The sequence below is a fragment of the Zootoca vivipara genome, chromosome 6, assembly GCF_963506605.1.
Source record: "Zootoca vivipara chromosome 6, rZooViv1.1, whole genome shotgun sequence".
Classification (NCBI taxonomy): domain Eukaryota; kingdom Metazoa; phylum Chordata; class Lepidosauria; order Squamata; family Lacertidae; genus Zootoca; species Zootoca vivipara.
The window spans coordinates 96759698-96772362 of NC_083281.1; the positions used below are offsets into that span (position 1 = coordinate 96759698).

The 12665-nt window shown below is 48.8% G+C and overlaps 1 protein-coding gene across 5 annotated transcripts in view; it reads left to right on the forward strand.

Annotated features, from left to right (window-relative positions):
• SEMA4C (semaphorin 4C) overlaps positions 1–12665 on the forward strand; it is a 61879-nt gene that overhangs the window by 38643 nt on the left and 10571 nt on the right. For all 5 annotated transcript variants that reach the window (XM_060276438.1, XM_035117994.2, XM_060276437.1 and 2 more), the window contains exons 3-9: positions 7029–7177; positions 7701–7763; positions 9976–10074; positions 10196–10292; positions 10593–10709; positions 11277–11428; positions 11949–12124. In XM_060276438.1, coding sequence (XP_060132421.1) covers positions 7029–7177; positions 7701–7763; positions 9976–10074; positions 10196–10292; positions 10593–10709; positions 11277–11428; positions 11949–12124 — 853 coding nt within the window. The remainder of the gene's footprint in view (positions 1–7028; positions 7178–7700; positions 7764–9975; positions 10075–10195; positions 10293–10592; positions 10710–11276; positions 11429–11948; positions 12125–12665) is intronic.

The window sequence follows — 12665 nt, forward strand, 5'->3', positions numbered from 1 at the left end:
TTGGAAGAAAAAAGGAACACTTAGCAGACAGTTGGAGCTCAACGGAGATCCAAAAGAAAGGGAGTGTTTGGAGCAGAATGCTGATCTGGATCTAGATCTGCATTTGAAATATATAACAGCATTTGTAGCTCTGGCTACATAACAAGCCCCAAGCAAAGAAAGGCAGCACTGGCTGCACAACAGCCCATGCCAGCCTCCCCCAACCTGGCGCCCTCCAAATGTTTTAGACTATAACCCCCATTGGCTCCGACACGCTGGCTTCTTCTTCCTTGCTAATCCAGAGCTGGAGATAGCCTCCAGTTGTCTTCTGCAGGTTTGTAACAAGAGCAGGGCGACGGGGACAATTGCTGTGGGCGCGACCAAGGGCAGGACACAAAATGGGTGTTGTCAGAGATCGTGCAACCAATCTGATGGTTTTCAAAATAAATGTAAAATGACGCTCTGGGTTTCCTTCTTTTTTTAAGGGTGGCATAATTAAGCATGCTTTAGATGAAAAAGCCAGATACTGCCTTGCTCTGGGGCTTTTGAGGGCAGTGGGCCAGTCAGGACGGCACCATTGCAGCTTCCTCCTTGGCCCTGCGCCTGCAGCCTGACACAGCCCAGCGCATTCAGTCGCTGAACGCTGCTGTGGGAGGGGAAAGCAGGGGGCTCTGCAACATGGGCTGGAAGAAGCCTGCAGCTCTTCTGCTTGACGACAGCTTCTGAGCTGGGCAAACGTGGCATTTGGGGAGCGGCTTATCTTAAGGATCCCCAGTTAGTTTCCAGTTTGTGTGGATGGCATGATAAGAATTGTGAGTGTGCTTGAGGCGCACACATGATGAGGGAATCTCCATTTGGGGGCTTCCAGAACCTTCCATGCCCTGCCTCGGATGTCTCTTCCCAGGGAGTTGGGAAGGCTTTCTTTCCAGCCTCCCAGCCTCCCCTGCTGAGGGAAAAGGGGCTGATTGAAGCCAGGCGTTTGGGGCTTTTGATCAGGCGGCGTGTTGTGGCAGCTCCAAGCCCTAATCGCTCCCAGATGCCTGACCTCTGCAGCGTCTTTGGGTGCTGGGCAAATTGCAGATGCTGGATTTGGAAGCGCCAGAGAATTGGGGGGGGGGGGGTTGAGTGCTGTGCAGAAAGATTGCTGAGGGAGCTGAGCCAAGAAGCGACAGTAGTTGCTACTGTGGAGGCAGGTTTCCTGGGGTGGTTTGGAAGGGCCCCATTTGGATCCAGCCACTGGCCAGGAGGGAGCACACCTTCTTCAGGCAACTTCAGGTTGCTTGTTTGTAACTTCAGGTTGCCTTGCCCAAACCCAGGCTGGACGAAGCAACAGCACACTTGCCCCATACCCTTTGCCTCGGGGTGCTTTGCTTTTTCTCTGGTAAAATGTCAGCGTCCTCTCTGGGCTGAAGTTCACATCTTGCATTTTGACACCTAGGTGCGAAATGTCTCATTGTCCAGTCATCTGGATGTGCCAAATTTCAACTTTGTGAGTGGCTTGGAACTGTAATCAGCATCAATTTCCACCATTTCTGGGTCCTCTTGTGCATGCAACAGGTTTCAGCTTTCTGGCTAGCGTGGAAACAGCATAACTACATATATAGCAGGGGTGTGGACCCTTCTTCTGCCCAAGGGCCACATTCCCTTTTGGGCAATCCTCCAAAGGCCACATGCCCGTATGGCAGGCGCGGTTTGAGTCACAAGTGGGCACAGCAGTTGCTACCTCTTCCCTCCTCCGTCTGCTTTCCTTCACGGTTGTGTCTGCCCAAAGTCACTTAGCAGGACTGGAGAAGGCAGGTGCCGCACTTGGCTGGGCTTCTCTCCCCACCTGTCCCGTCTCCTCACTCCAAGCAGCCAGCAATGCCTGGAGATCCAGCATGTGGCTCCCCCCACCCTCCAGCACTGCTTGAGTGCCAACCATTTCCTGATGCCTTACAAACTCCCCTGGGGGATCTGCTCTCCGCCACACAGAGGGCTGCCTCTTTGGTGAACAAAGCAGCGCTCTCAAGGCCTGAGCCGGCTGGGAAAAGGGTTCTCTGTCTCTGGTTACACTCTGGATATCCCAGACAATGGTCCTTTGATCAGGTCTGGCAGGCAGGAGGGGGGCTGCAGAGGCCTCCTCCAGGTGGGATGTTTTCCATGGCTTCCAGCTGCCTCCTTGCGTGGTAGGGATGCCCATGTGCCCCTCTGCAAATCTACCCACAGGGAGCCCTTTTGACAAACTTACTTTTCCTGCAGCAGCCTCCCAGGACAATGGAGAGGGGCAGTAGACCCGGGACAGACTCTGCTTCCAGGTCATTTGTACTCCACTCCACTGTCCCCGCTAACTAGATCTTATGAACTTGGTCACCTTGTAGACTTTACAAGGTGGAGCCTCTGGCCAGCTCTCCTAATCGCTTGTGGCTTATAATGGCACGGTTGTACCACCATCAGCTAAAGAGAGAGAGAGAGAGAGAGAGAGAGAGAGAGAGAGAGAGAGAGAGAGAGAGAGAGAGAGAGAGAGAGAGAGAGATGCCCTGCCTCCAGCCCAGCTCTGCCACCTCTTTGTGCCAGGAAGAAGAGCCTGGCTTCTGGATCAGGCCCAAGGCCCATCTAGTCCAACATCCTGTTCTCACAGTGTCCAGCCAAAAGTACCAGTGGGAATGCTACGAGCAGGACCTGACTGCAGCTGCGCTCTTCCCACCTGAGATTCCCAGCAACAGATATTCAGAGGCAAACAATTCATCCAGAGATTGAGCAGCAGCCATCAGAGCAATGAGCCACTGACAGATCCATCTTGCATTCTCCTTTTGGAGCCATCCAAGCTGGGAGCAAATCTTGGATTGGGAATTACACCAGCCTTCCCCAACCTGGGGCCTCCAGGCAGCATACACTGTTCTGCAGCCTGTGCTGCTGCCTGCCTGTGCTTGGGGCTGCTTGCCAGATCTATGAAGCCTGTAAGTCAGTGAGTTTGTGTGTGTCCAAATCCATATTCCACCGCAAGCACGCTTGTCCCCCTTTCTTTTGCATTTCTGGCTTATCCAAATGATATCACCCAGCCTCCTGGTAGAAGTGATCTAATAGGCGCTGCTTCATTCTGCTTTGCCATGAAAACAGCTGTTTTCAGTCCCCGGCTCTGGCTCTGTAGCTTCCGGTGGCTTATAGAGAGACTAATTTGCTAATCACTGAGCAGGGGAATGGAAGCGATTTTGTGGGATTAACCTTCCCTGTGCTAGTATAGTGGAGCTCAGAGATGTCCCCGGCCATGCTGGTGACTGAGGCTTGCAAGATTACCCTCTCAAAGAGCAATGCCAGTTTGCTCATGGCCCACCATTGTGCTGCTATCTTTCCCAGGAGCCTCTGCTCCTGGTCTTCCCGTCATTTGTGGGATGAATGCCCTGCATCTGGGCAACCTTAATCCCCAAATGCAGATTTTTGCTTTTCCCACTCTGATGACTTAAAGACTTTTGACCTGGTCATCACTCAAGGCTTAGAAATCAAGGGAAAGGGTTAACCTGTGCTCCCTGGAGTCTGTCATGCTTTACAGCCAAGTCAGAGGGGTTCTTCCGCCCCCTTAAGTAATTCTGCCTTGTCCTGCAGAGTGTTTTTAATTCCTTTGAATCTGAGACATCCGTAGCCTGTTGCTTGACTTAGGGAAGCAGCAGCATATGAAAGCGTGGTTTTCTAAATGGGAGGTTTGTAGGGTGCTGTTTCAAATGAACTGTTCTTAACATTGAGAGGGGGGGGGAGGAGAGGCAGAGTTATTGTTTCCTCAGACTGGCTCCTGGCTTGCAAATCATGGTTTGCCTTTACCACTTATGCGCCAGCTCTTCACCCAGGGATCAGGGGGTGGTGGTGGTGATTTATTTCATTCATGTATTTCATTTATCCCATGAGGCATCTCAAAGTAATTCTATAAAAACAAAATAAAAAAATAAAAATATAAGTATGCATGCACACGAAAGCTCATACCAAAATAAAAACTTAGTTGGTCTTTAAGGTGCTGCTGAAGGAATTTTTTTATTTTGTTTCGACTAGATCTATAAAAACAGTTACTTATATAAAAACAGTTAAAACTGTTTGTTTGTTTGTTTGTTTGTGTGTGCATGCATGTACATCCACATATTTAATCTCTCTCTCTCTCTCTCTCTCTCTCTCTCTCTCTCTCACACACACACACACACACACACACACACGTATGTTAGAGTCTGTTGCCCCTGCTAAGCTCAGGTGGCCAGAGTGCTTTTGCACTCCTGTTCAGCTTGTAGGCTTCTCACAGGCATCTTGTTGGCCACCCTGAGAACAGGATGCTGGACTTGAGGGGCCATTGGCCTGATCCAGCAGGCTCACCTTACATTCCTAATATTTTGCTTACCGTAGATCTCCTTTGGAGAATTGCAGTGCAATGATTCCTCTCAGATTAAAGGAGATGCTGGATGGTCCCTGCGTCCACCTTGAAAGGGAAAGTGGGCAATCCTTGGGTCCTGGCAAACCCATGGTTACTGCACTGCAGATGGTTAGATTACTGTTCTTGCCCTGCACAGCAGCATTCCCTGAACTCAAATGGTGGAAGCGGTCAGGACTGCTCCTTTGGCGGGAGAAAATGGGATATACTCTGGGATACTAGTGCATATGAGTGCACAGCCTCTAGGACAGCCTTTACTAACCTAATGTTCTCCAGATATTTTGGACTACAACACCTATCCTCTGTGTTGCTGGGGCTGATTGGAGTTGTCACCCAAAATATCTGGAGGGCACCAGATTGGCAAAGGCAAAGAGAGGGGGAGAGAGCAGTTTTTGCTGCTCAAAATGGCCCAGCCATGCAGGGGAATGATTAATGATGTGCCTGGAAGTGATATAATCTCTGCCCTTCTTGTGATGGGCCGGTGATGTTCGTGCGCGAGTACCGCCCCCACAGAGAAACAGTGTTCGCACCTGCTAGTTTCAAAAATAACACGAAAATTGCTATTTATTTCTTTGAAATGTGTATCCCCACTTAGAAGTTTGTAACCGTAATTCCAGAAGTGAACATAAATCGTAAAAAGAACTACATTAAATAGAATGTCAATTAAAATCAATCACTTGCAGCAGCTGGAATGGGTAGGAATAAAGAAAATATTCAAATGCCAGATGGGACATTAAACGACTTGGATGAAAGTTTGTGGCAGACAAAAGAAGCTCCCTGTTCACCAAGAAGAGTCTTAAACGTCCCAGAGATGGTGAATCTGTGGCCCTCCAGATGCAGGACTGCTAGCTCCATCGCTGTAACAGAAGTTGGAGTCTAAGCAACCTCTGGGGGGGGGGCACAGTTTCCCCATGTTGTTAAACATCTACACAAAACCACTGGGTGGGGATTATCTGGAAGTTTGGAGTATGTTGTCAGCAGTATGCAGATGACACTCAGGTCTGTTTCTCCTTTACATCTTCAGGTATTATTATTATTATTATTATTATTATTATTATTATTATTATTATTTCCCCATTCCTGGTCTCAGTTGAAGGTTCAAGTCAGAGACAAAGGCCTTAATTGTAACTTTGCCCCATAAATTTAAAGTACCGTCCCCCCAAAAAAAACAGGATAATGGAAACTGGAGTTTGCCCCAGAACTACAATTCCCAGCAGCCTGCAAATTTAAGAACAGTTCTCAGAGCTTTTGGGGTGGGGGGAGGTGGAAGACTTACTTTAAATGTGTACACAGCCAAAGAAGGCACCCAGCAGGCTTTTCTCTGGGAAAGGCATTCTAACAAACAGGCACCACCACCAAAAAGGTCCTGCCTCCTGTCACCATCACCCTTGCCTCTGATGGCAGGGGGACCCAGAAAATTTGGTGCAAATTCAGTAAATTGCTAGCTAACCTATGCACAGAATAGACATACTGAAATTAATAATAAAGTCTGACACTTCTGTTTCCAGTGTATCTGAAGAAGTGTGCATGCACACGAAAGCTCATACCAAAATACCAAAATAAAAAACTTAGTTGGTCTTTAAGGTGCTACTGAAGGAATTTTTTTTATTTTGCTAATAACCCCAAGTTAGTGATGTCCATTAATTTCATTGGGTCTACTCTGACACTAGCAGGGATCCAATGCAACCGTTTCTCTAGTGGATCACACATACCATTGTGTAACAAAGTTATAGAATTGTCGAATTGGAAGGGACCCCTAGGCTCATCCACTCCCAACTCCCCCCCCCCCTGCAGGAATCCCAACTGGATTATACAGTACAGGATCATACAACTAGTTTCCAGCAACCTTCTTCTGCATTCTCTCTGTCCTTGTGCTACATGGGATGTTATACTCGTAAGGGTTCTTCCTCCAGAAAAGCCCATCTATATATGGGAGCAGCCCATAGATAGCCTGTATGATGCTGTAGTGTTAGGGCCCACATGCTCAGATGTGCCTCAAGGAGGCTTCCTGAGGTCTTGCAGCTCAGATTGGTTAATTCAGCATGGGACAGGATCAAGGCCTTCTTCGTGGTGGCCCTTGAACTGTGGAACTCCCATCTGTACAGGCATTTAGGCCAGCACTGGAGACTTTCCTCTTCAGTGCTGCCTTTTAACTGAGATTTTCATTAGCTTGGGTGTGGCAGAGCAGCGCCTGAAAGTATTCTGCATTGTTGCTAATGAGTCTATTATATCTTTATATCTTCTATTGTGTGTGCCCTGCTTTGTGAGGGTGTAGCCTGAAAAGCCACTGGGACGTATCTCTATATCTCTGTATCTGTCTGTCTACCTCTCTGTTAAGCACAAACAGGACTGGGATCTGCTGCCAGCAGAGAAGCGAGAATCCTGTTGTCCTCTTTTAACTTTTTAAAACATTGTTCATGTTTAGTTTTTATTACATTGATAACCCACCTTCCCCCAAGGAACTCAGGGTGGTATATATGCTTCACCCGTTCCCCATTTCATACAACGACACTGTGAGGTAGGTTAGGCTGAGAGATGGAGCCTGGCCCAGAATCACCCAGGGACCCTCATGGGCGTGAGTGGAGATTTCCCTCCCAGATCCTAGCTCAGCACTCTAACCACTGTACAACACTGTCCCTTAACGTTGCCTGCTCTTCACTTGCAGACCTGAGGGAAGTGACGAAGCGCTTCTCCAAGATGGGGGTGTTCAACTACACAACACTGACCCTGGCTGACCCCAAAGGGCTGCTTTACGTGGGGGCTCGAGAAGCCATTTTCGCCCTCCGCACCAACAACATGGAGCTTGAGGAAATGGTGAGTTGCAGATTGGGCTGGCCGGTAGTCTTGGGAGGTGCTACACAGATGCATTAATCATGGAGGTGCCTGCCAAGTCTGCCTTTCCCAACTGGGTGCCCTCTAGTTTTGGGGACTGCAACTCCCATCAGGCCCAGCACCATATGGCTGTGCTGGTTGGCGCTGAGGGGAGCTGTAGTCTCATCAGGTTGGGACGGCTGTGCCAAAGATCCATCTTGTTCTTTGACCTGTTTTCTAGCAGTGCTCAAGCAGATGCTTCCAAGAATCCCCAAGATGGGCATTTGAAGGCCAAGAGCGCTTGCTGTGCTGCTCTTGCTTCCCAGCTGTGTTCAGCTATCAGGACTCACAGCCATTGGGTTGGTCTGTCCTTACATAGCAAGCTGCCTTGCCCACCTTTTCTCTAAACTAGAAAACTGCAGCCTTTACTCCTTGTTTTGGTTGCTCTTTTCCGACTCTTTTAAAATGCTCTTATCATTGCATAACTTTCCTATTTAGGAAATGAATAATTTCTACTTCTTTGCAGATCCATTGGGAGGCTCCAGCAGAGAAGAAAGCAGAGTGTATCCAAAAGGGCAAAAGTAATCAGGTAAGACAGGACATGACCCTGGAGATCAGGGCCATCACTCAGCCTCCTCCAACCTGGTGCCCTGCAGGTGCTTTGTACTACAACTCCCATCAGCCCCAGGCAGGACAGCTGTCCCACATGCCACTCAAATCTGAATCTGAGCCAGTTTACATTTTCTTCACTGCAGACTTCTAGACAAGGAAACAGAGAGGTGCCTTCCGTTGCTTTTTCGGGGGTTGTTTTCAAGAGCTGTCCTCAAGAAAACTGAGGTTGGCGTCTGAGACCTGCACCCTGTGGGGATCTTCTTGCCCCACAGATCTCCCACAGAAGGATGGGCCTTTGTCCCTACCGCCAAAGTCTCTTGGCAGCGGTGGGCAGGCAAAGGCAATATTGTCATGGCTTTGTCAGGCATCTGCAGTGAGGAATTTGCTGCTCTCCCCATCTGTTAATCTGGGAGAGTATTCAGAGCGGACCCGCTTTGAAGCTGAGGGAGAGCGAATTGTCCCTAAATGAGTTCATGGTAGAGGTGAGATTTGGATCAGGGCTTTTCTGATTCATAGCTCACTGTCCTGGCCATTATGCCACACTATCTCGGTATCAGTGTGTGCAAGGGCCCTTTCCCCGTGAGCACCCAGGCACCCCGCAGAGAGCGTGGCTGCTTTCTACTTCCCCTTTCCATTGCCCTGCCCCGGGAACACAGATCAGCTCTAGTCGGCTGAGCTTCTGGCCTTTCCTGCTAAGCAAGCAGATCAGGGCTCTCTGCGCATCAAATCTTCCCCTGCAGACTTCTCTGACAAACATGAATCCTCACTGAACTGGGCTGGCTTTGTACCTTCTGGCAGTCGGCCTTTCTTCCTTGCTGACTGGGCAACAGGAGAGAGGGAGGCCAAGGCTGCATTCCTAACCCCACTTGACCTGGGAGTGAGCCCCATTGAATTCAGTGTGACCTGCATCTGAGTAGTCACAATTAAGACCACAGCTTTAGCAACCTCCCACCACTCTTTCTGTTGTCGCAGTTGATTATGGATCATTGTTGATGGGGCTTCAATGTTGAGTCCCTTAGCAGGTTTTAAAACATTTTGCTCAGTGGTAAAGGTAGCCCCAATTAACCAGGCAGCTGATTTTCTAACTTTCAGTCCAAGAAGATTTTTTAAAAAAAACACCACCTCTGGGTGACAGCCATCCTCCTTAGAAGAGAGGTGTTCCCTTCGGTGTGAGAGGGAAGCAGAGGTGTCTTTCCTTAAGCAGGGTCTTCCTACAATATGCACAGGCTCCATATTAAAAAAACACCCCACATCCCCACCCTCCCTGGGGATCCATTTGTGTGTGGATATGAAAACAAATGCTGATTAATCAGTTAATTAATTTCTTACAAGAAAAAAAGGCAAGCAATGAGTGTCAGGAAAGGGATTGTGGCTTGTGGCGGCCAAGCATTCATCGCTTTTTCATCTTTCAACGTCTCTCCAGTTTGGAGTATCCTTTTCTGTTTTGTCCTGAAAGGGTGTCATGGCCGCTCCTGAATTTGCTGGCTTATTAAGCCAGGATTTGATACCAGGTTGCTGTATCTGTGTGCTGAATTCTGCACATTATTTGCATATAATATACATAGATGCATGCTTTGGTTACATGTACAGTGGTTCCTCTGGTTAGGAACGCTTCAGGTTACAAGCTCCGCTAACCCAGAAGTAGCTGCTCCAGGTTGCGAACTTTGTTTGCCCCAGGATGCGAACGGAAACCGTGCAGCAGGAGGCTCCATTAGCGAAAGTGCGCCTCAGGATAAGAACGGTTTCAGCTTAAGAGCAGACCTCCGGAATGAATTAAGTTCGTAACCAGAGCTACTACCACTGTATTGTGCTTTTAATTGGTGTCATGGGCACACTATAGTGGTTTTTGTGAAGGAGCTCTAACCTCTGATTGCTAAGTTTGGCTTCTGAGGAGCCTTGAGGACTGGAAACGTGATTTTAAAGAAAGGCAAGATTCTCCAGATGCTCACTTCTGCGTGTGAAATGCAACCACAAAATGGAAACAACCCATACCCTCTGAGACAGGTCATTTGGCAGAGAAGGAGACTCTTAATCTCAGGGTTGTGGGTTTGAGCCCCACGATGAGCAAAAAGTTCCTGCCTTGCAGGGGGTTGGACTAGATGACTCTCGAGGTCCCTTCCAACTCTGCGATTCCATTCTGTGTTTGTGGCCTTTGGAGTCTCACTAAGGAACTGCTTTTTCCTCCCCAGACTGACTGCTTCAACTACATCCGCTTCCTGCAGAGTTACAACAGCTCCCACATGTATGCCTGTGGGACTTATGCCTTCCAGCCCAAGTGTGCCTACATTGTGAGTATGGTGGGGAGCTCTTCTGTCCGTGAATGGTGCTTGGGCATGTGGGCTGAGTGTGCTAAATGGGGGCAACTGGCTCAGTCCCATCACACTCCTCTCTTTCTTGGGCTCCTTGCAGAATCTGGCCACCTTCTCCTTGGACAGACTCTCCTTTGAAGACGGAAGGGGGAAGTGCCCCTATGACCCCGACAAGGGGCACACGGGCCTCATTGTGGGTAAGTAGTGGCACCCAGGGCTGCCTGCCTTCTTCAGCCTGAGGAGCAAAGTCCAAATGGCAGGATGTCCCACTGGGGGGGCGCTCTTTCACAAAGCTCAAATGGATTCTGCAGAAGGGCTTTGGGGTGCACTGCAGGGAAGAGCCAACTTCTGCAAAGGTTTTCTTGCCTGGTCGCCTGCAGGCAAGTTCTCACTCTCCACAGGCAACCAGGCAAGTAACAGCTGGGCGGCCTGCTCCCTGCCTGCTCCCCCTGGGACTCTTCAAGCCAGGTTAACCCCTTCTCTTCCACCCATTTCAGGGGAAGAGTTGTATTCAGCGACACTCTACAACTTTCTGGGTACGGAACCTGTGATCCTGCGCAACCTGGGCCCCCAGTATTCTGTCAAGACTGAGCATCTGCCCACATGGCTCAATGGTGAGATGCGAGGGGGGAGGGGGTTCTCCAGTTGGGCTCTCTGTGCGCCTCAGCGCATCATGGCTCCTCCTTACAGATGCAAGTTTTCCACAGTGGGTTCCAGGCAGAGCTTCACAAGTGTGGCATATGCTGTTTGCCTTGGCTTACTTAGCTTGGGAAAACCAGCACCCTATGTAATCTCAAGTCTGCACATAGCTCAATGTTGTCTGTGCTAGGCATGGGGAACCTGAAACCAAGCGTTGCTAAAGCCCGTGTGGTGTAGTGGTTAAAACATTGGACTGAGATCTGGGAGAACCAGAGTTCAAGGCCCCATTCAGGTGTAAAACTCGCTGAGTTACCTTGGGCCAGTCACTGTCACTCAGGCTAACCCACCTCACAGGGCTGTTGTGAAGATTAAATGGGGAGAGAGGTCCTTGGAGGAAAGGAGGGGTATAACTGTAATTGAAAGAAAGTAGGCCAGGATTATATCTGCGCATGTGTGTTTGGTTGGGGCTTACAGGGGATTGGGATGGATGTCTTTGGTTTCAGGACTGGCCCTTCATCTTGCTTCCTTTCCTCCTTTTGTAGAACCCCACTTTGTGGGCTCGGCCTTCGTCCGGGAGAGCAAAGGCAGTGACAGAGGGGATGAGGACAAGGTCTATTTCTTCTTCAGCGAGCGGGCGGTGGAGTACGACTGTGACATAGACCAAGTTGTGGCCCGGGTAGCCAGAGTCTGCAAGGTAGGCGGCACTTCCAGAGGCGATGGAGAGTTATGGCAGGCACTGCGTGGCTCAACCACCTCAGAAGACTCCAGCTGGGTCAGAGCCTAAGGCTTGTCTAGTCCAGCAGCCCAAATCAGAGTTAAAGGAAGGATGCATTTTTTTAAAAAAAAAACCTACAGAATTCTTTTATTGCAATGGAACGATTCTCTTATTTACAGACACTCCAATAATAAGTCCTTAATAGGACTTATTCTGATGCAGATATTTCACCCTCTGGCCAACGACACAGAGGTCTTCATCACTGGCCTGATATAGCATCAAAGGAATGAAATGTGAGAAATCTAAAGAATAAAAAACTTTTAACAAGTCAGCATTTCTAGAATAAAAAACAAACATGCACAAAACAGGAAGAAGCTGGTTCTCATACCTTGTTATCTTTGCGGCACTTCTTCCCCTCCTGCTCTTGAAATTTTGCCTGTAAGCTCCTTGAGACAGGGACCTCTCTCCCCCCTCTTAAATGTGAATTATCTCTATGCAGGGGGACGTGGGTGGCGCCCGGACGTTGCAGAAGAGGTGGACGACGTTCCTGAAGGCACGGTTGTTGTGCTCTATTCCGGAGCAGCAGCTGCATTTCAATCGGATCCAGGGAACGTACACTCTGAGTGGGGATCATTGGCCTGAAACGAGCTTTTTCGGAGTCTTCCAAGCACGCTGGTAAGGCAGCAAAGAACTGCTTTCAGATTTCTCCTGTGGGGCTGGTGGCCCTTTGCTCTGCAAAGGCTGAGTGGGTGGGTGGCAGGGCTGCAGGAGTGTAAAAATGTCACAAGGTATGAGGGTGAGAACAGAATCTCAGCATTGAGATTCTCTGCTTTCACTTTTTTTTAAACAAGCAAGCATCTTGTCCTAAGGCCAGAAACAATATTTGTTAGGTATTGATAGATGGACTATTGATACAACTGAATTATTTTTTTTAAAAAAATAGTTTTTGAAAATGACATTCAGTGAAATTTCCTTAAAACAATATAAAAAGAAATCTATATATTAGAAATACAACCATATCCTTTAAAGCACGTAGTCCATGCCTATAGAAATCTTGGGAACAGGAGAGGTGATCAGACAAGATTTCCAGGGGAGAAGGGAGAAGGGTATGTTAAAGGTATCTTTTGGGCACACACACTAATCTGCCCATAGTGAGCAGGACCTGTACTAGTCATGCAACACGGGGGGAAGAGCAGCATAAACTGCCTAAATTAAT